Raw genomic sequence first — 22,642 nt, 5'->3', positions numbered from 1 at the left:
ACCATGGATACAATCTGACGTCATCAGTAATCTTTGTGTTTGAACATGGTTTGTCCACAAATACATTAACGCAAACAATAACCAATTATCTGTTTAACTTGGCCTCTGCTCTCAGATTTCATCAAATCCATTTTTAAACAGTTAGTGATGATGATGAGCATAGAGCGAAAAGGGGTCACTGTATCAGTTTCTGCCTAAGGCTCCAATATCACCGTGGAGCCGCACTGCATGAAGAGCTACAGCTGCTGCACCAGGCACAAATAAGGAGATTTAATTCATGAAGCTCCAGCAGGGACAGACAGTCAGACGAGGTTTTTTACAAACTGCTGAGTTTGCAATCAGCGCCACAGAAGCTGTTTGTTTTGGCTCCACAGGTTTTTATGGGACAAGTTTTTCAGATTGACGGCCCAGCTTCATTGTGAGCTGGGCAGTTCACAATGAACTGTAAACACACTGCTCCTCAGTGTGTTTACAGGTTCACTCCTGGGAGCCGCTGAAATGCCTGACTGAAGCGGCAGAAGCTCAGTAGAGATGTTTGAAGCTTTGTGGTGCTGCTAAACTCTCTGACATCAGAGCTTTTGCAGAAATGCAAAAATTTTTCCATGCAAAAATTAGAAATGATTTGGGTAATACCGACTGACCTTAAAGCAAAAAAAGTTCTCTATAGTTTAACATCAGACTGTGAAAAATTGTTTACGTTTTTTCATATAGTACACATAGAGAGAAATCTGGCATGAAGTGTATAGAAAATTGCTTATGAATTGGACCTGCTGCTATTCACATTTACTAAGAATTGCTATTTAAATAAATAAGGCTGAATTCTCCCCAAATAAACCTGTTTAAAATGTTTTTTCTTTCAAAGTCAGATAGTATTGTGTTTTACCAGTAGCATCAGTGAAATGCAGTTCATTTGGCCTTAGAAGAATTGGAGAGAAACAGGAAAGAAGCCGAAATGAAACAGAGGAACTGTAGTGGGGTGTTAGCTCGTCAGCTGACTGCTCTGTACTTTATTTCAACATTTTTTATTACATTTTGATGTTTGTCAACATAAGCTCTCAGACAGGTTACTGTACGGTTGTTTCATCAATACGTCATACAGAGTATGAAGCAGAGACAAACTGATGTAAAGCTGACAAATGTAAGTCTTGCTGGTTAAGACTACATGATAATATTCTTGCCAGTGAAAAGCTTACATACACTCATCATCAGAATCAATTGAATTCCAACTGTTCTTTTCTCAAAGTGGAAGATTAGCTGGCAAAAAATCAATTTATTTGAGAAAGAATAATTGTGTGAACAAGCCTGAATTTCATGCAGTGTTTCTCCGATTCTTGTTTCATGCATCAGAATAATGTTTTGGAATTTTTGGAAACAACCAAGAAATCATAAAGAATCAAGGATATCACAGAATGGAAGGTGCCAGAATGTCTGCAGTATGAAACACCAACATGAACTGAGAAGGAAAATGTCCCTCTTTAACTTCATAGTGAAATTTTCATTTCTTGGGCAGGTCAAAGTTCATTCAGACAAGACAAAGACTGAGTGGTCTGAATAAAATGACAAGAAATAGGAATGGATGAGAAAAGCCGAGCGTTTTAAACCAGAGAACATTGCACCATCTTTTGAGCACGGTGTTGGTGGCGTCATACTGCCAGTGTTACTAATGTGTCCACAAAGCAGGAGGAGGAAAATGGATAAAGCACTATCTTCAAACTCTTCAACTACACTTCTAATAAACATCTGAAAAGTTGAAACAAGAGAACCAACTGAAGATTCATGCAGGACGATGATCCCAAACTGAACTGGAAACTGGTTTTGGAGTAAATACGGGTCCAGAATGTGTGTTATTTATTTATAATTTGCAAATGAGATAAATATCGGTGGGGTTTATGTTACTGAAGCTGTGTTCCCATTGGAGACGTGTGCAAAACTTCCCATTGGAGATGTGTGCAATTAAAATCACGTGAATAAAATGGTTCACACAATCAGTCATTAAAACACATGGGAAGCCACTGTCCAACTGCTTCCTGTCATCTTGATCTTTATGGTTGTTGATACCCTCAGTGATACCAAAAAAATGTTTCCATTGTAGTTTTGTGACATAAATACATTTTGATTATGGGCAAAAAGAAAGAAACAAAAAAACACCTTACACCAAAATTTCTTATTTAATAACATGAGTATTTTTCTTTTTCAAATTGTCTAGTCTCCATAAAGCAAATTTTTGTTTATGAAATATCAAATTCCACAATTACATGGTGAATGGACTGGTGCTATTGACCCGGAGGATTAGTGTATGTAAACTTCTGATTGGAAGTGTAACTACGTCGACTCTGACTGCTGGTAAGATAATGACTATTCTCACACCTGCATCCTGTCTCTTTAGACCACAGGAAATTGTGTCAAGTAGAAATACAAATGTTAAACTACAAAAATGCTTTAAAGTGAGTTAGTGGTGCATCGGTCCAGGTCCACACTGCCTGTTACAGGATGGATGAGCCAAGTCCTGTTTCTACTTACAGTGTCCAGACGTTTCTGTTTCTGAAGAATGTAAAAAGTGTTGTGCTTCGGAGCGTTGGGAAGATGAATCAAACTCATCAATGAGAGTTTAAGTCTCATCACTACTTGATGGAGAAATGTAAAATATTACATTGCTGAGTTATTAGGAAAGTGATGAGTTGATGGGTTCAGTTGAGTAGATGACTGTGGGAGAAGATGGAGATTCCTCTTTCCATTCTTGTCCTCTTGCTCTCCATCATGTGTGTGTGTGTGTATCGTACAGAGGCGAGTCTCCCCATCTGCAGCTCAACAACCTGTGTGAAGGACAGTGAAAGAAATTAGCAGCGACTCCTGCCTCTGTCTCATGTGCCGTGTGTTTGCGTTCTGAGTGTGTTTGTGTACAAAGGACAGAAGAAGGGAGGGTGTGAAAGGCAGAGTGAAAGAGAGCAGGTGTTGGAGTGCTTAATGGCTGATAGTGTGAATGGCCACTGCTGGTCCGTCCAGATTAAGGGAATGAACTTCTGCTTTGTCTCCAGACCGAGCGCTGCAGCAGTACTCAGTCCATCGGGTTCTTCTGGGACGTTTAAAGAAGCTAAGAAAGATTTCCTCATCAGTGCCTCCTATCCACTTAGAACATTTGACAACGATTTAACCCTCTGGAAGTGTGGAGCCCATCTGTTGCGTCTGCCTCTACATTCACTTCAACAAAGAGCACAGGGCACAGTTTTCACACAGAACGGATGCAGCATCAAATAACGCCTATTTTTCTGCTTCTCCTCCAGTCAGCTCTTTGCATCACATGTGACTCTCTCCTGTCTGAGGCTTTGCTCATCATAAAAATACTCCAAAACACTTGGGCTGTTTTGTGTATTGCATAACTAAAATCAATGTGCATTAATATATTACAATGACTTGACACACTCAGCTCATAGACCAGAAAAGTTTGAGGAAGATGACATTACCATAGCTTTGGACATTGGAAGTCAAGTTTTGTTGCGATGTATAATTTGTTTTCTGAAAAATTTCAAGCCAGTGCACAAGGAGTCATTTTCACATATGCAGACAAGAATAGAGGGACAGCCACAAATTTAAATATATCCCACTGTTGAATCACAACCAGATGGGAAGTTGAGCTTCAAAATGCATAAAACAACAAATAAAGGGCTAAAGCAAGAGACCCTCACCCTCCAGAAACATTGGGCAATTTATTATAAACCACAAATAAACTGAGACAGGCTTTTCATCACCTAATTCTAAGTTTAAGATTATAAGCCTAGAAAAAACAACTGAAAATGTCAAAAATGTGTGTGAATGAGTAGCTCCATGTCACACTAGTACCGGTGGAACTTCCAACATGTCTGCTCTGTCTCACTGCAAAGGGTGGAGGCTCCCTGCAAATCCAAAAATACATATTTGGAAAATAGATGGAGATGTGACCGCTGAAGAGGTTGGTCGTTTTTTAGCCCTGCTTTCACAGATTACACCTTTTGATTACTGATCCTGCAGTCAGCATCAGTAAGAGCATTTTGTGCGTCAAAGTTTTGACTTGTGCATTTCTTCTTCAGACGACAATAACAGCTCAGGGAGGAGATTCATCTTCTCACAGACTGTCTCATAACACACTGTCACGACATGGTGACACTTTTAACAAATATGTACAAAAACATATTATTTTCACAAAAGTTACATAGTGTAGTGCGAACATTTGATACAAAGTTGAAACAAACTAATTTTGTACCTGATGGTTTAAACCCAGTCAGCTGCACCACCTGTAAATAAATAAACAAACATTGTGCATTTATATTTAGCTTCTAAACATAGCAAAGAACTAAGGACATTGTGGTCAATTGTTTCTTTGTTGAAATTTATAAATCAATACAGGTAAAATTCTGTTTATTTGCCTTCATGTGGTTCCTTATCTGTAAAGAGAATACACTAGAGGATGAGGAATGGAGTTGAGTGTGTGAAGAACAGGCCGATTCTTTTTGGCTAATACTAAATAGCACAATCTGCTACTGGCTCTTTTTTTGAGCTTTTGGTACCTATCCACTTAGAACATTTGACAACGATTTAACCCTCTGGAAGTGTGGAGCCCATCTGTTGCGTCTGCCTCTACATTCACTTCAACAAAGAGCACAGGGCACAGTTTTCACACAGAACGGATGCAGCATCAAATAAAGCCTATTTTTCTGCTTCTCCTCCAGTCAGCTCTCTGCATCACTTGTGACTCTTTCCTGTCTGAGGCTTTGCTCATCACAAAAATACTCCAAAACACTTGGGCTGTTTTGTGTATTGCATAACTAAAATCAATGTACATTAATATATTACAATGACTTGACACACTCAGCTCATAGACCAGAAAAGTCTGGCTCTTTTTTTGAGCTTTTGGAACCTCAGTTGCAAACACTCAGGGTCAGGAACCTGTATGCTCTGATTCTGCTACAGTGGTTTTTTGGCACCTGCTCTGCCTGTTTGATTGATGTCACATAACCTGCAGCACTATGTGGAGGAATCCCCAGTGCAAACTCCAAATGAAAAGTCAGGCTCTGTTTAATGGGGGACGTCAGAGATGGAAGTGACAGATAAAGATGTGTCTGCACTTAGAAACCACAGGCTGTAAGTCTTCTACAGATTTACAGTGAAGGTTTGCTGGAGTAAAGCTGTCATCATCATAGAAAGACATGGTGATGAGATATCAGTGTTCGTACATGTACTGGGGTAAATGACAAGCTGACTCCCATAGGAATGACCCACATGTCCTGGCTATTCCTCCTGCACATGCTCATCTCATCTCTGTTCAGTCCTGGTAACAGTCACAGTGTGTCGGGGTCAACTCACAGCTATTTTCACATGTATAAAGTGTAAAAACTGATCAGCAACTTATTTGCATAATCCATTAGTCAGAACTGACCAGGCGAAATCTCATCATCTAGGAAAGACTATTTGCATAAAATGTAATGAACATTTTTTGTATAGCCCACAAAACTTTCCTAACTAATTCAAGGATTCATAATGGGTCTCCTTTAAGAACTCTGATTGAGACAATTGTTTACAGCCCATTCAGTTTACTGTCACAGCAGAGCATTGAGTTAAAAATGTCATACCCATTTTACATTGGGTAATATCAGATCAAGATATTTCAAACTTCAACAAAGTCAATAATATCTGAACAGCTGTGATTCCAACTACTCCGTGCTACATTTTCTCCAGGATAATCTCACCTTAATTCCACTGAACACCTGAGAATCAGCTCAAACAACACAAACACAGTGAATGACAGGCAGCAAATGTTGCAGCCATCATGCGGCAGAATGTGGCCTAGCTTCAGAGGTATGGTTGTGTACAGTTCTCCTCTTCTCTACTGAAGCTCCTGGTTCCTAATTGTGCATTAAGTTTGAAATATGACTTCCTGTTTCAGTTATTCATAATAAATAAATAACTCCAAACTTGTCAGTTGCAGTATATGTTTTGTAGCATTTTTCCACATACTCAACTCCAGCAGAGTTGAGTCCACATAGTCAACTCTGCTGCTTAGTCCACAGATGCATTTTCCTTCTAAAGATGTCTTCATCTAAAAGGAAATAAACAAGCTTTCCAATGGAATACTAAGACTGACTGTCATGAAGCATTGTTACAACAAAGAAATAATCAACAGTTTCCTTAGTTGTTGCTTTGTTTAGGATTTTAGAAAACGTTAATGTCGCCCAAACATTACTCACTTGGTTTCCTGATGAGTGTCTCAAAGAGAAACTGACAACGTTTTCCTTTTTAAAACTCTCTGAAAGAAGCAGAAGAAATAATTTATTTCAGCTGAATGTTTGGGTTTGTCTCTTGAGATCCACTTCTTTGTTTATGCAAGGTCAAAAAACGTAAGTCAGCCTGAATATAACACAAGCAAAGCTTTTTAGAACACAAAGAGGAGCTAAAATTTAAACAGCCCAAAAGGAAAAGAATGAAATCTGTCAGTTCTGCATGTCTTTACTGATACATTTACTTTATTATCTTGGTGCCAAATTGTCAGTAAGTGGATGCATTGTGCTTTAGAGAACTGACTCCTCCATGTTCAGGTTGGATGGACGTGTCTGCCAGCCATTTTCAGATCTCACAGATGTTCTTTCAGATGGTTTGCCCCCTCCAGAGCATTCCCAGGGAGGTTCTGAAGCCTTAGAGGTCTGGGCCGGGTACTTTAGGTCGTTGTCCTGATTGAACTGATGTCAAGCAGCAGGCTTTCATTCAGGATCTCTCTGTGCTTTGTTATCATCTTTCTATCTATTCTGACTGGACTACCACCTCCTGCTGCTGCTACACATCCCCCTAGCACGATGCTGCCACTGCCGTGCTTCAATGTAGGGACAGCATTGATCTGATGATGATGTGTGTCTGATTTCCTCCAAACATGATGTCTGGCATTCACATCAGAGTTCAGTCTTTGTCTCATCAGAGCAGAGAGTTTCTGTTGGCCTGAGGTCCGTCTCCAGACTCGCTGCCATGAGCCTTTTATTAAGGCATGGCTTTCATCTAGACGTGCTAACGTCCAGGTTGACTGGTGGATTCCTGCAGAGAGGGTTTTCCTTCTGGAAGGTTCTCTTCTCTCCACAAAGTAATCCTTCAGCTCCAACAGAGTGACCATCAAGTTCTTGGTCTCCACTTTGACTACAGCTGATCACTCAGTTCAGAAAAAGTCCTGCTGCTTCCAGCAGACTTCCAGTGATTGAGGCCGCAGAGCAGCAGAAATGTTTCTGGACCTTTCTCAAGATTTGTGTCTCAAGACCATCCTGTCTCTGACATTTAGAGATAGTTCCTCTGACTTCTTGCTTGCTGTTTAAACCTCTGACCTGCATTGTTAACAGTGGGACCTCCTATGGACAGGTGTGAGTTTTTCAAAATCAAGTGCAGTCAATTGAATTGACCACAGAGACTTCACAAGGATGATCAGTGGAAATGTCTCAATTTTTAGCTTGATGGCACTTTGTGTATATTTATGTGATGTGATTTCTTAGTTTTCAATTATAATTAATTGCTTTAGTATAATTTGGAATAAAGCCGTAACATAACAAAATGTGGAAAAAGTGAAGCGCTGTGAATGCTTTCCTGAGGCACAGTAAATGGTCTGCATTTTTACAGCTTTTTATCAAGTCCAAGGACACCAAAGTGCCTTCCACTACATTCAGTCATTCACCCATTTGTGCACACATTCACACACTGATGGTGGGAAGCTACCTTGTAGGCAGACTGACAAACGCCCAAGGACAAAAAGACCGAGACAGACAGAACAGCGGTTTGAAACGATAACACACTGTTAAACTCCTACCTTCTGAGCCACTTATTATAGAAAGAACACTGACATAAAGCCTGGACATTGGACGAGGGTGGCTAATGAAATCTAATTTGGAGCCTCTAATCCAATGATGGATTAAAGGATCATTTCAGACTTTCGGTTTGTGGCTGTTTCCCTTGGCGTCTCCCTCAGTCTCCATCTGAATCATGGTCAGACAGTATGAAGGGTCTTCTGAAGTGACTTAAAGTTTTTTAGAGCTGCCCTATGGCCTCTGAGGTACATCAGTTGAGTTTTCAACGAAACCAATAAATCCACATTCTGCCCAAACTGCCAAAGCAAGAGAGTAAAAAGGTACCAGCATTAAACAGGCCTACCTTTAACTGCTGACATGTCCAAAGACTGAGAATTTTTGGAGAATTTTGATTTAAAATTGAATTGACAAACTTCTTCTTTTCTTCTTTTCTTTGGAGGAGGAATGTAAAAGATGAAATCCTGAACACTGTGTCTGCTGGTAGCCCTGAGGCCATGACACCTTTTCTTGTAATAAATGGGAAAAATGCACTATGGTAATCAGAGGTTTATAAAAATGATTTTAGTGACACTGTATATTGTTACTATGAGTTAAATTTTTTTCTTTTATTTCTATTTTGAATACAGATATTTATGGCTGTGTTTTGCTGGAAATGTCTTTTTTTATTTTAGCTGGTTTGTCTTTATTTTCCTTTTTTCTATCTAAAGATTTTTATTTATGAAAGGCAATATAAGAATAAACTTTTTGAAATGTATGATTTAAAAAGAGTTTAAATTCTTTTCTCTGATGCATTTCCTACAGCAGAGCATCTCCATGCAATTGATGAGCCATAATCTACTGCTGCAGTACACAAGGCGGTCTTATGCCATTTTTAATGTCAAACCCACTTTAATATCACTCAGTTGTGTAAATTATGAACTTTTGAAGCTCAATAATGCTGGTATTTAAAAAAAACGTTTCCTTCTTTTTTCTCAGCTTCTTGAATAGGAGAGAACTATTGTGCATTCATTGTATTCTTTTTTCTTCATTAAGTACAGAGAGAAAAGCACACTCAGCTGAAGGTCTGTTGTCTCGTTGCTTTGTTACAAAGCTTTACCAAAGAAGTGAAAACTTTTAAGCAATCTTGTTTGAACCCAAAAGTTCCACCATTTAGAACATGTGAAACACAAAAAAGTAGAGCTGCCAGGAAATACATAAACATCCAGCACAGACACATAGAATCATTTCTCTGAAGTTGTCTTATTAGTGTGGGACTAATGGGACTTTATATAATGAGTAGTAATTCTTTGTGCTGGTTAAATATTATTAAGTAAATTTTTATATTTTTCAGCTGCTGCTCTTAAAGGGGCAGTATTATGTAAAATAGATTTTTTTCGTTTTACATCATGTAAAAATGTTATTTCCAAATTAAAAACACACCTAGAGTGTGGCCTTAGGAGCTACCTCTCCATACAGCACTGGTAGAAACTTTGGTAAAGAGTCAATAGAGGAGCCATGTTGTGATGACTACCTGAAGGCAGAGTTTCAGAAAGAGCTGGCGTTTTTGAAGAGACAAAGGCCCAGATTCAAAGCGCTGAATTACAAAATCAAGTTTCTTTTAAATCACATTTGATATATACAGTATTTATTTATTTATTTTAAAAACTGGAGGAAACATAGTTAATTTGTGCCTATGTAGGCATAGGCACAATAATGTGCCTATGTGCCTGGAAAACACAGTACTGCCTCTTTAACATACCTAAATGTAGAAAGGAGCATCATGAAAGCTATACTCTCATGAGTTTCTCATTTTGTCTACAAGCTATGTCAAAATTAAGCTTTTTTTTAACCACAGATTTTGGGTTGTATTTGTTTTTTTTCTTTTGTAAACTATGCATCATTATTTATTTAGAACTTTTTACCATTTTGTGCCAGCAAATCACATAAAATAAGTAAAACCCACTGAATGTTCAGGTTGCATCAGGACTAAACATTAACATGTGCCAGAATTTGTTCACATATTGTGTTGTTAGTACACAAACCACATGCTCCCAGGTATCAGTCCAGTCAGGACTCTAAACAGATCTGCTCTCATATCAAAAACAGTTTGATTTAAAAGCTGAATAGTTTTTAGTTTTTATGCCTCCTAATTTACCAACTGAAGATGGTTTTTAGCCTGAGAGACTATCTCTCTTATGTCTCATCTAAAGAAATGGGAATTTCCTAGTTTTTTTTGTTGTTGTTTTTTTGGAACATTGGTCTCAATGTCTGACTGGGAAAAGACATGTTCTTTTCCAAGTCAGAGACGTTCTGCTAAGTAACCAGTGGAACCTAGAGCAAGTTGTAGCGTACCGTTCTTGATGACCAGTGATGTGGAAGTGGAGCTGAGGGGTCCAGAGGTCTCACTTGTTTCTCGGCTGGAGGAGGTTGGGGGGCTCCGGCTCCAGGAGGTTGTTGGAACCTTTTGGGAGGGAAGGAAGCTGGTGGGCTGAGAGCAGTTCTACAAAACACAAGTCAGTTTTTGTGTTACACATCTCTTCTCCTTTTGGACTATAAAAGTTTCAGATTAGGGTTTCCCTCAGTGGGTTATGAACAATAATAAAAAAATAAAAAAAAGATCACATTTATTGTAACTGTATATTTTTTATTGTATTAAAAACACACATAATTGGCTGATCATATTTTCCAAATTTATGTCAACTTAAAACATTTTTTAAAGCAAAATCACAGTTTGCCGCCGGATGACTGCCCTGGAGCCCCTACCTCCTGGTTTAGCATGTTTTCAATGGGGAACCATATAGATCTTAAAAAAAAAAATCATAATAATATGATATGTTATGGAATGTGTGTTACAGCCTAGCAGCTGAAATTGTGGAGAATTGTTTTGCACATTTTCATACTAATACATCATAATTGTCTGTATGTGACAAATTACAATCTCTTTATAGGGTCTGATTGATGTTGAAAAAAACATAAAGTTTACTATTTTATATAATAATAAATAAAGGTAGGCAGTAAGACTATGTGATGTGCACCGCTCTGTGCGTAGATGTGGATCTACTTACTGTGAAAGACAGAGCCTTTCTCTTTTCTTTGATCCTCTTTATGGCATTCCTCACCTAAATCAGATTCAGGCTTTATTCTCACTCCTTTTGTCCTCACATATTGTACAAATACACAGTTTATTTTTTATATTTTGTTGCAGATCCAGCAGCAACTCTAAAATGAACTCGAATGCCTTCTTACCTCACTGTTGTAAACAGCATACACTAAGAAGATATACAGCCCCTGTGGATAGAAGAAATAATGAACAAGCAATAGAAAACAAACCTTTATTGACAGTATGTCTCTATTTAGCATTCCACATCCCAACCTCTGCAAAACTATCTTTTTTCTCTCCACTAATAAAAAGGAAGCATTCACTGCAAATTCACTTATATTCATTTGTGCTTCCTTTAACGCTGCACTGGATTCAGGAGGGTCTGGTTTTCAGCTCACAGCAAAGTCCACATTTGATCTCCTAAGTTTAAATAACAGAGGCTACATCTTTGGCAGAGAAATTATAAAATAGTCTGTTTTTCAGGGATTGATATTTGTTGGCCTTGAGTTTATCCAGACATTGAGATAAGTAGACATGTTTTCCCTCCACCCAACTATCAATGCTTTGCAACTGCGGTGGCACCAAGGTTGGCTCTTACTTGAAAGAATTATTATTTTCTATGAATTGTTTAAACTGATCCCCAGGTTTTTTCATAAAACCTGTGATATAAGGACATGCGCCAATATTTCTTGATAGCAACTGCAGTGTTCACCTCCTTTTTTTGTCTCCAATATTGATGTTGGATAATAACACAGAGGCTGTTTTCAACTATTTTCAAGGCAAAGGGCAAGTCACTCTCACTTGTGCTTCAAGTGCACTTTTTAAATTTTTTTTATCATTCTATAAGGTTTAAAATTTGAACAGGTTTAAAAATGAACAAAATATTCATACATTGGTATGAATATTTGATAGTTAGCGGGCACAGACCCGCCCCCTTCCTCCTCACCACGGACCCGGAGTCTGAACAACATGGAGGCAGAGAAACTGAGTTATTATTAGACTGAAGGCAGCCAGACTAGTTTATTTTGATAAATTATTATATTTAGCTAAATATTATTCCTGAGAGGTTTTATGTGATGTAAACATCTCCAACAAGCATAAAAACGCTCAATTTTTCTTTTAAAAAGTGTTTCTCTTTTTAGAACTTGCGGGCCCCTTTATAGGTCTATTCTAGTTTCTGGAGTGTGCTGTTCATCAGCAGGAACAAGAACTGAACCCAGAACCTTGAAGAAGACCACCCTAACACCGAGCTGCAAGAGTTTCTGTTGCAGAAATCATGATTTTGATGTCTCATGTGGATTTGATGTGTGCTACAGAGGTGAAAATATGCTCAAACAGTTCAACTTGTAGGGACAACAACAACGTTTAAAATGCACGTCTGAGATTCCAGAGTATATCCCACAAATACCGGAGCTTATTAAGCACATCCTCTGTTATTGGCTCTTTCAATCCTTCTTTTTTCCTGTTTCATTAGTTAGGAGGGAAGCTGCTGGCTCTGCCTCATCCTCCTATCACCATGAGGAAGAACTCCTACTGTAGTGTTATCTGGCCTCAACTGGACACTGGCAGTAAATCTAAATTAACTAGCAGCTTTCTGGGGTCACCCAAGGGCTAACCCATTTTGATTAATTAAAGACCAGGGAAGAGCAAACAGGGACGATAGAGGTAAGGAGAGGCAAGCAAAAAAAAAAAAAAGAAAAAATGAAAGGACATAACAGGGAAAGTACATGAAAAACATGGAGGGGGGATTTATATGAAAAAAGGAAGCAAAGGAAGCATGTGAGACGCAGGAAATGAGTGCCATGTTATCTGGGGAGGAGAGGTGAATGTAGATGTAAAGTTGTTCAAAGCTTTGCCAACAGCTTTCATGTTGAAATGGATCTGAATGTGAAAGTAACAGCCTTCTGAAGCAACATAAAGCAAATGAATGAAAAATAGAGAAATCATCTATATCTTGAAAATGCAGAAATTTAATCAGAAGAAGCTGTTATATCTGGCTAAGAGCACTAAACTACTAAACATTATATATAAATGCATGCACTAAAATAATTTTCTGCTGTAAAACAAAAATTGTTTTACAACAAGGGTATTACAGAATCAAGGCAATTGTTGAAGACTCAATATTGATTTTGTGGCACTGAAAACACTTGCACATATAGATGACATACATTGTTGGAACCCATACGTTAATATTAAAGAAAATTATTATGAACATGATTAAATTATACCTTAGCAAAAATGAACCAATGAAAATTAGACATTGCTTTGAAATGTGGCTCAGCTAAAAAAAAAAAAAAAAAAAAAAACTAATGAAACATGCCTGGCAAACGTGATGATACCTCTAACATGTCCCTGATGTGACCGCAGGGACATGTTAGACTTTGACTGTCCTCTAGTTAGGATTACAGGTGTCTTCTTGCTTCTAACCAGTCAGGCTGCCTATTTAAAGGGTGATAAGTAGTCAATAGCTGTGCTTCCACTACTTATTTAATTGTGCAATTTGACATTTTGAAAATAAATTTGCATAATTGAAACACCCCGATTTAAAAGAAAAACAAACACTGAACATAGGCCACATATAAGAGAACTGTTCTGGATTGGAGAAAAGATTGGACCATATCTTGTAGATAAAGGTTATCAGACCAAGCAACTTGATGCTCCAGTGACCACAACTCCACACATTTTTCGGAAGTTTAAGGTCCGAGATGAAAATACTTTTATAATCACAGTTTCAAACTAAGAAATTACACTTTTTATAGTTGACCTCAGGCTTCCACTGTCGCGCTTACAGTAAAATCTGGTGGACTTTATTTTACCATGTCAATCAGTGAACAGGAGGAGAGTTTGTGAACGGTGATATTGGTTTTCTCTGCTGCTTCAGAACTTGCTTGGGGTTTTAACAAAATGCCAGCCAAAGAAACCGTTCAGTCCCTGCTGGTCAGGCTTCCAACACAGACTACGGAAGCAAGGCTGTGAATTAAGATTCACCCCATTCGGATCAGCTCTTCTCTCTTCACAATGGAGGACCGTTGTTTACAGCAAAGGCAACTTCTGGTGAGCTTAACGTCAAACTGGCTAATTAAGGGCGAACGTTAGTGAGTAGGTTAAATTGAAAACCTCAATAGTGGGAAGCAATTGTTTCTCATCAGCCAACGGCCAGCCTAAAACAAGGACTGTTTCTGACCACACTACACTTTCTGTGACGTATATTAAAGTTTTAATTGTACTTTGTTGCATAGTTTAACTAAAAAAAGAAAACAAACAAAAAACATAATGACATCAGGTTAGATCTGTTGCATGCCTATTGTTTTGACAGTAATGATGTCACACTTTTTTTTTCCATCTTGCCTTTGTCAAAGTATAAATGGCACCATCAGAATTCACTTCATTCTTGCTTACTTGGAAGGAATTGAGGATAATGAAGACGTAGCTGACAACCACAGATAGATGGACCAGCACGCCACACATCCACGTCAGACCCAGAACCGGCAGCAGGATGAGAACTGGACGGGTCACAGCCCTAAAAGCACACAGAGAAAGCATCAGCATTAACCCTGTGGAGTTGGTTCGGGTGACTACAGTCTATAGATAATCAATTGAAACCAGTAGTAGCAAAATGCAGTTTCAGGTGAAAACCACAACAAGCTGTTAGAAGTCTCCAAAAGAGACAAAGACAGAACTTCACATATAATAATGTAAGATTGATGCAGATCAAGTCAAAAATTGTTAGGACACCAGAACAAAGCAAGAACTGAATGTGAATCGCAGTATTTCAGGAAAAAACAAAGACTGAAGTGTGCAGCATTGGAGGGGAAAGCGTCATGGTTTATTGTAGCAGCATCTGTGAAGCCCTCCATCATATAAGCGTATGGTGTACCTGAGGGAGCCTGCAGAAAATGTGAGGCCAACTGTAAAAATCAATCAAATCACACATTTGATTGTTATCAGACATTGCATTTTCAATCTAAGGAAACCCAGCAGATGGCATTGAGTCACTGACTTGCAGCATTCACTGCTCCTGGATGAGCACACAGTGATTGCTTGCATTGTGCGTTGACCTTACAGCAATCCCTCGAACCGAGCATGCATATTGATACATGGACATTTGTTGTCCTTATTTTCCGTCATATGCATCAGGTTAAAACATATTCAGCCTTGCATTTGTGTGTCTTGTCATTCTTGAGGTCTTAAAAAGAAAAGAAAATCATTGAATGAATTGTAAAGACACTTTATTGTTGGCTGTTTCCCTGTTGAATCCACACCAAAAATCTATGTGTAAGTGTAGAGTTTTGCCCAACTGCTTTCATTCTCCTGCTCCTTTGCAACCATCCTTTCAGTGATCTTGGTTCTGATACGGCCAATAACCATTTCATCGGGCAAAGCAGAAAACATTGCCTTTGTTTAAACCACCATTGTTGCCACAGTGCTGCACCTGGATGGAGAGATTGAGTTTTTCAGCTGCACTGTGTCAGCAAGGACAAAGCCGACTCACTCTTCTCTTTATTTCCGAAAGTTGTTTTCCCTCCTATCTCCTGAATTGATGTAACACGACTGGCACATACATCCGTCTGTTTGTGAGTGAATGAAGTGAAACGGCTACAGAGGAGAAGGAATGGCATTGTGGCATTTCCATTAGTTGCAAACAAACATGCAGTAAAAAATGTAAAGGTGGAAGAGCTTCTTAAAGGTAGGCTTTATGAATACAAATCCAAACTCTGGCTGCAAGGAACATTCTGTTTGACATTTTTTTCCTTTTTTCCTAAACACAAATGTTTGAGTGTGGCATTTTCTGCATTCGAACAACCAAACAACTTTCAAAGGTTTGAATGTGTGTGGCAAGGTGGCTGTTTTCTATATGGATGTTTTGGTTTTATATTTGTGTTGTGAGTGTTTGTTTTTTTTTGTGTGTGTTTTTTTTGGTGGGAATTGTTTCCCAGGTGTCTCCTGTCTGTTACGATGGGAGAGTGTGGCTGGAGAAATAAAAGGAGGGGAGATGGAGCGACCAAGGCGTCACCAGCTTCGGCCCGCTTCCGGGGGTATCGAGCCACCGAGCAGCTGAGCGGCAGAAACAGCGAGACGGCACGGCCCGCACCGGAAGTATGAACTGTTGACATGCAGGGAGAGGTTGAGCAGCAGCGGTAGGGATGTGAGGTCCCTTCCGCCACCACAGAGTAAGAGAGGTGTGACCATAACGGGAGACCACATCAGAATGGGAGATGTGCTTAAACAGAGAGTGAATGATGGGCTGCCTGGCAGTCTTATTGCAGATATGAGGGGAAGGAAAAAATGGCATTGGGGCGAGGAAATCAATCTGTCGTTAAAGAATGAGTTGTCATAATAAAACTAGAGAAACTTAAGACAGGACTGAAATTAGGTAAAACAGAAGGCTAATCAAGCAAAATAAGAAACTAAGGAAAGCAGAATAATAATGAAACTAGAATCAACTAATCCAACCCCCCAAAACAACTCGACCTGACATGGAGCTGAAAGCATCATGAAGTACAACATGGGCATCACCACCACAGACGCCACTGTGAATTTGACATGAACCAGAAATTTGTCAAGACAATTAATAAAAAAATGAAGGCTGATGCAGAACTGCACCCAGCGCATACCAGCAAACCTACCAGTGACGAACTGAGTGTTAACAAATTGAGAGTCCTGACAGTCAAAGCTGTTGATGAGAGGTGAAACTTTCCTCAAGCTGATGCTGTTGGTCGGCTCAAACACACTTCTTTCTAGCTATCAGAGGGCAGGATGTCCTGACCTCCCCTCAGTTAGAAAACACATTTCTCTTTATCTCTGTAAAGAGGGAAACGAGGATCATTTTTGGTGTTTAAATGAAAATAAACCAGTTTGCTTCAGGAGATAAAAGATGATTAGACAACAACATGTGAATGTTTCTTTGGACAGATTGGATTTTTGATGAGGTGTCTAAGTTTTCTCCACATGGCTCATCATCCAGTTATCAATTTTACAAATATAAATAATACTGGAAACATGCATACAATTGTAGAATAATTACTGATAATAGCCATGTTTGCATTATAAATGTGTACAAATCTTTGTCAATATTCTGATGCTAATTTTGAAAGAATACAATTTTGCATTTGAATTGTTACCAATAATGAAGAAATGAAATTAAAGTCATAGTTGAATAAGGTTGTTCAAGCAATAAGTCAGTAAAAATAATAGCAGCCACAGATATAAGCAGTCATATGAAATGTATTCATAATTCAGCCAATCAGAGAAGACGTTGGCGTCTTATTCAGGCATTGGAGCAACAAGCGCCATAAACAAGTAAAAGGAGCTGCATAAACGCTGCATAAGACATGTACAGTGTTTTGGGAAAATTGCAATTGGCAATTTTACAGCAGAGCTCTGGATTCAACATGTTGGAACGACGCACAACTTCTTATGAACTGTGATGCTGTAGAAGCTCTGGTGCAGCTGCACATTGTCCGAAAAACAAAAACAAACCATCATCCTCCTCCTTCCTGCCGTCTTCCTCGTCGTTTTTGCCAGTTAAGCTTGTGTGGTGCCATCACCAATAAGAAACATTTTTTAATGAAAAATGTTGTGGATCTAGACATTCTAGTACAGGCAGATATTTAAATTTAAAAAGAAAACAACAAAGATTTGACTGCAATCCAAAATAACTCTATTGGTGCATTTCTAATACCAAGCAGTATGGATAATACAATGCAAACACGACCTGGCAGAGGAAAGGCTTGACAAAAAGACAAACAACTGTGCTGAGGCCAGGTGTTAAGTTGATAAGCCCTTGTAACTCCCACAGTAAACTCCCAGCCTCACACACTGCTTCCATTGAGTCCGGTGCTCCTCAAGCAAAAAAGGAAAATAGTGTGTGGGTTGGTGTGTGTGAGTGTGGAAGAGCGTGGTTAGACAGCAGGAAACAATTCGTGAAGGAAAGAGACAGAGATGTTTTTGTATCTCACCAAGTGAGGTCAAAGGTCTGCATTTTCGATGCAAAGCTTGGACTGAGCATCTTAGCGCGGCGATGAGCGCTGGAAACGGTCACCATGACAACGCGGCACAGCACAACTGCATTGACCTGCAGGCAGAACATAAAAGCGGCAACAATGTGTCAGTGCTGAGCCACTTGGCCTTAAGCGGACGGGAGCATTCAGCTGCACCAAAATAGATCTCAGCACACACCTGAAGCAGAAAACACCTCTGTGAAGAAATGTTTTGGATGGAAGGAGTGATACTGCGAGTTAGTTGTTTTCTATAAGATTCGTTTAAATCTTACTGCCATTGTCGCTGCTGCAGTTTGACTACAGAGATGTAATTTTGCATTCAGTGCATCATGAACAAATATTCTATATTTATGTCAGGAATAAAATAAAGAGCAGAAGCTGACATGCTCATTCTATGAACAGCGTCAAGAAGCTTTTAATTATGCATGGACATGAGTTAAGCAAACCTTAACTCATGTTAAGGTTTGCAGTGCACAGATGAACAGCTCACAATATGAATACATACCGTCAAGACAAATATGACCGGACCCACAAAGGCCCAGATGGTGTCAGTTTGCACACTGAGCCAGCAGTGATCATGTGACTTGTATTTGCCTCTTGATATCACCAATGTTAGTCCAACTATCAGAGCAGGTAGTCCTGAAAAATAGGTCAATGACATAAAATCAACTATGGTGGTGCTGCAACAAAGAGCTTGTTAAAACATCAATCTGCATCAGTTACTGTCACAGTTCAACTGGGTTCAGCTGCATGTTTTGTCTCTCCTGTTCTTTGTTCCTGTTTAGTCTGAGGGGTAAAGACCAGAGTAACAGCTGAAGACTGTTTGTGCTACTGACTCACATCGTGTTCTCGGCTCAGCATGCGACATAACACGTTCACAAATGGATACGGGAACATCTGTCATAAATAAAAACTGGGTTAAGGCTGTTGTGTAACATAACATCATGCAAATAATTATAAGCAGAGAAGATTTAGAATAAACAGAAAATGTTGGAAAGAGCAACCAGCTCTGTGAAGCTGCAAATCAGGTGAGAATAAAAGGTTCTTGGCCCTGGTGGGAAGCATGAGGCAAACATAGCAGAATTACTTTAGCATAACAGATTTTCAGTGGTGGAAAATCTAATTTACAGCCTGGAAAATGGAATATAAAGTATTTAATTTATGATGAGCTGGCATGTCTACAGCAATCAGTGGGTGAAGGCCGTTGTGGGTTTGAATGAAGCTGGAGGATTGTACTGTTCTGCTACCAGTGTGTGAGGACTTCTCACATACATCTACACAAGTGGATGGCAAACTGTGGCTCCCAAGACTCAAGTTAATGTTAATACACATATAGTAAAAAAAAAAAAAAAGCTATATTTCATTTTTTATTTAAGTACTGTATTTCCATAAATAATGGCACTAAAAGTACCAGAAGATCTGCTTTCTTTGTCATTAGGTTGGAATTTACATTCAGTGAATAAAAATATCCATCATTTTTCATTTTTACCTTTATTTTAAATCCTAAAAATGAAAATAAAATTCTGGTTCTTTAAAAATAACAAGCAATTTCTTTTTATATATATATTATATATATATATATATATATATATATATATATATATATATATATATATATATATATATATATATATAAACTTGTAATTATTCTAGAAGTCCTGCAACGTTTGAGGCTTGAAACGAGTTTTCAGCTGTCCTGAAAACAAAATGGCTGTTTTGGTTCAAAGGGTTGCAGACCCCACTCTGTACACCCCCAACCTGACATGGGTCACCATCACATTAGCTCTCAATTGAGCTAATGTGATGCATTAGCTGTGTCTGCTCTGAGAAACTCACTACCAGTAACACATTAAAAAAAAAGATCAAACTGCTTTTTTTTCCTGTAAGTATTTTTGGTCTCTTTAGAAAATATAATTTACATCCTGGACTAATATAAAACAAATTGCAACTGTGCCTCAGATCAGAGTGTGTGTGTCCTCACCTTCAGTCCTTCTATCAGCTCCTGTCATGTTTTTTTTTTTTATTTGTGAACAAACAAGGCGGCGACATGTCTTGTTTTCCCTCACTGCCACTGGGTAAAAAGCATTAACTATAGATGTGTGTACTTTTATTTTTGCTGTGAGATTATTACCATGTCCTTCAAACTGTGGTATTCCATGTGAGAGGAAAGTGTTCTGCATGTCTTCTAAAACAGGGTTGTTGCTTTATTTCTTTTTAAATCTTGACTTCACAAATTTTCAAATACTGTGCAAAAGACTGTCACATTCTTTTTATGTTGTTGTCAAAGTGACGCATGAAAAAGGAGGAAAGGAAGAAATTCAAGCTCATGGTTTACCAGCCAAGTAAACAGACATTCATTTGCCTAATGTAAGAAGAAAGCATATATCATTTTTAGGCAACTTTTAAATTTGTTGATTACATACATTAAGCAAGTCAAATTTGAAAATTTAAATTATTCAGGCTCCTGTTTTTTTTTTTTTTTTTTTCTGAACTCTACAAGTAGATAACTCATAACCGGGATTTTCACCATGGTATGTGTTACTAGAATAACTTAAAAAGAGCTTAAAGACATGTATGTAAAGGTTTGAGGGATTTATGTTTTACTACACTTGCATAATTTCACACTCAACAATTTTACATTTTATAGCATAATGGAGTAACTATGTTATGTCCAGTTGTTAAAAAAATACTGTGTATCTAAAACATGACTTGAAATTAATGAAACTATGCAATTTAATAAAATTAGGCCTCTGTCTCTTTAAGAAGCTTCTACTCTTTCTGACACTGTGCCTCCGGCACGTCATCACGTTTCTCCATTATGCTGTCTATAATCATTCTAAGTAGCGTTTCACTTGTTGATTCATTAGTCTAGAGGAGCTGAGGGGGGGAGATGTGGGGGGGAGCTGATCTGTGAGGCAGGAGCTTGACTGAAGAGGAGCTGATGTTAGACTGAGATAATATTTGACATTAGCCTGACTTGAGTGACTTCTGAAACAATTGGTTGTGCTGAATTTATTTATTTATATCTGTTGGCATCAAAGTTTCATCACCAAAATTTCCATATTTTTGAGAAATATTCAGGCAGTGCAAATTCTTTTGCAAGGACAATGTAAATGTGGCTTGTTGTACATGTCAAAAATCAACGTTGACACCTGAAAAACTTCACTTTCTCCCTCAAACACTGTCATTAAATCTGTGGTAAAAAAAAAATCTTAGCTAAAGCCTTCACAATTTATTTTCTAAAGAAAATTATCACTGCAGATGAGAACCTATATCCACACAGATAGTAATAATCCACTTTGTGAGTTCCTAAGATAGCTTCTGAATCTTAAGAGCCTTATTAGTGAGAAACAGTGTCACAGTAAGGCAAAGAAAATCTTTCATCATCGTGAAGAAGCAAAGCCAACCACTAGACCTCAACACTTTTTTAGGCCTGTGTTTATATTGTCTATTTACTGGATGAGTTCACCTTGACCTGCTCAGCTACAATTGTATGTATAGACTATATGTTAAATATGATTTTATATGCTTCTCAGTTAATTTGATGCTAACAAGCAAAGTGTCTTGTTAACTAATCTCTGGTTGGTGTCTGTTTGGATCATGGAAACAAAGAGCAGAAGGGGCAGAAAGCCTGACTGGAAACAGAGGCGATGTTTCCTGGGAAACCTGCTTAATAAAACTGTTAACAGACACGGTAAAGTTCATATGTTCTACGCTTGTGTCTCCAGTACACACACAACAGATTTCATCACGATACTATATATGACACACAGATGAGCCATAATGGATAGTTATGAAAAATTAGCAACATCCCAAAAATGGAAGCCATTCTGTAACATTAAAACAAACATTTTATGGAACTTGTGAAACAACCTGAATCATCACATATAGGCAGGTGGTTAAACCTTAGTCACTTAAAGGACTGAGAGAGGAATGACTTGTTTTTTTTTATTTAGTAAACATGGGTAAAAGCAGCAAAGCTGTAATCTATGCTATGTTCATTTAAAAACTGTTTATTTAACTGATTTTATTTGCAATCTAAAATCCAGTATGAAAAGAAGTTCGAGATAAAAAGAGAAATCACATGGAGTAGTGTGTGTTATGCAAAATTCGCTGGTAAAACATAATCATACAATTTAATTTCATTGTGATTACAATTAATTACAATATTATGTTCTAAAGAAAATGACTATAGTTACCTACCTGTAAACTATAACATAATAACTATAACATAATTTTAATAAACCTCGTTTTATGACAGAACATTAGAAAACGGACTGTAGGTCTGTATTTTAAATATAGATCAGGAATTTATTTGATGGTGCAGCCTCGAACTGACAGTCAATGGGGAGGCTCACAGTTGAACTTTGACCTCCCACTACATCCATCAGCAGATGGTGAGTCAGGTCTGGGTCAGTCCTCTGCCTGACACCAATGAGAACCTTTGGATACTTTTCTTGACTGGAAAGATTTCACTCGCTGGTTTGAATGTTCTCCAAAGGACATTTTTAATTTCTCAAGACAAATGAGTCTTGGTTATTGTAAATATTTCTTATTGTTCTAGTTGTTCATAAATAAAAGCCATAATTACTACGTACACTTGTCTCCATGGGTTAGTAATACTCCTCTCTTCTGCGTGGCTATATGTGACATGTACACACTCAGTGTACAGTCACACTCAGTGATGTTTATTTAGAGCCAGCCCACGGTGCTGTTGTGTTTTTAAGAACCAGAGAAATGCTAAGTTTTGACCA

At 38.3% G+C, this 22,642-nt stretch overlaps 1 protein-coding gene across 2 annotated transcripts in view; it reads right to left on the bottom strand.

Annotated features, from left to right (window-relative positions):
* Window positions 1-972: 972 nt before the first annotated feature.
* Window positions 973-22,642, bottom strand: part of adgrd2 (adhesion G protein-coupled receptor D2) — a 39,864-nt gene continuing 18,194 nt past the window's right edge. For both annotated transcript variants that reach the window (XM_055020541.1, XM_055020542.1), the window contains 9 exons: window positions 18,394-18,527; window positions 17,847-17,962; window positions 14,287-14,407; window positions 11,034-11,075; window positions 10,853-10,906; window positions 10,140-10,287; window positions 6,219-6,277; window positions 4,238-4,268; window positions 973-2,813 (listed from right to left, as the gene is read on the bottom strand). In XM_055020541.1, the coding sequence (XP_054876516.1) occupies window positions 2,806-2,813; window positions 4,238-4,268; window positions 6,219-6,277; window positions 10,140-10,287; window positions 10,853-10,906; window positions 11,034-11,075; window positions 14,287-14,407; window positions 17,847-17,962; window positions 18,394-18,527 (713 nt within the window). In that variant the 3' untranslated portion in view covers window positions 973-2,805. The remainder of the gene's footprint in view (window positions 2,814-4,237; window positions 4,269-6,218; window positions 6,278-10,139; window positions 10,288-10,852; window positions 10,907-11,033; window positions 11,076-14,286; window positions 14,408-17,846; window positions 17,963-18,393; window positions 18,528-22,642) is intronic.

This window comes from Poeciliopsis prolifica, unplaced genomic scaffold (assembly GCF_027474105.1).
Source record: "Poeciliopsis prolifica strain line A6 unplaced genomic scaffold, Auburn_PproV2 SCAFFOLD068, whole genome shotgun sequence".
In the NCBI taxonomy this organism is placed as follows: domain Eukaryota; kingdom Metazoa; phylum Chordata; class Actinopteri; order Cyprinodontiformes; family Poeciliidae; genus Poeciliopsis; species Poeciliopsis prolifica.
Note: the sequence above shows the minus strand (reverse complement) of the source record. Positions and strands in the feature narration are given on the sequence as shown.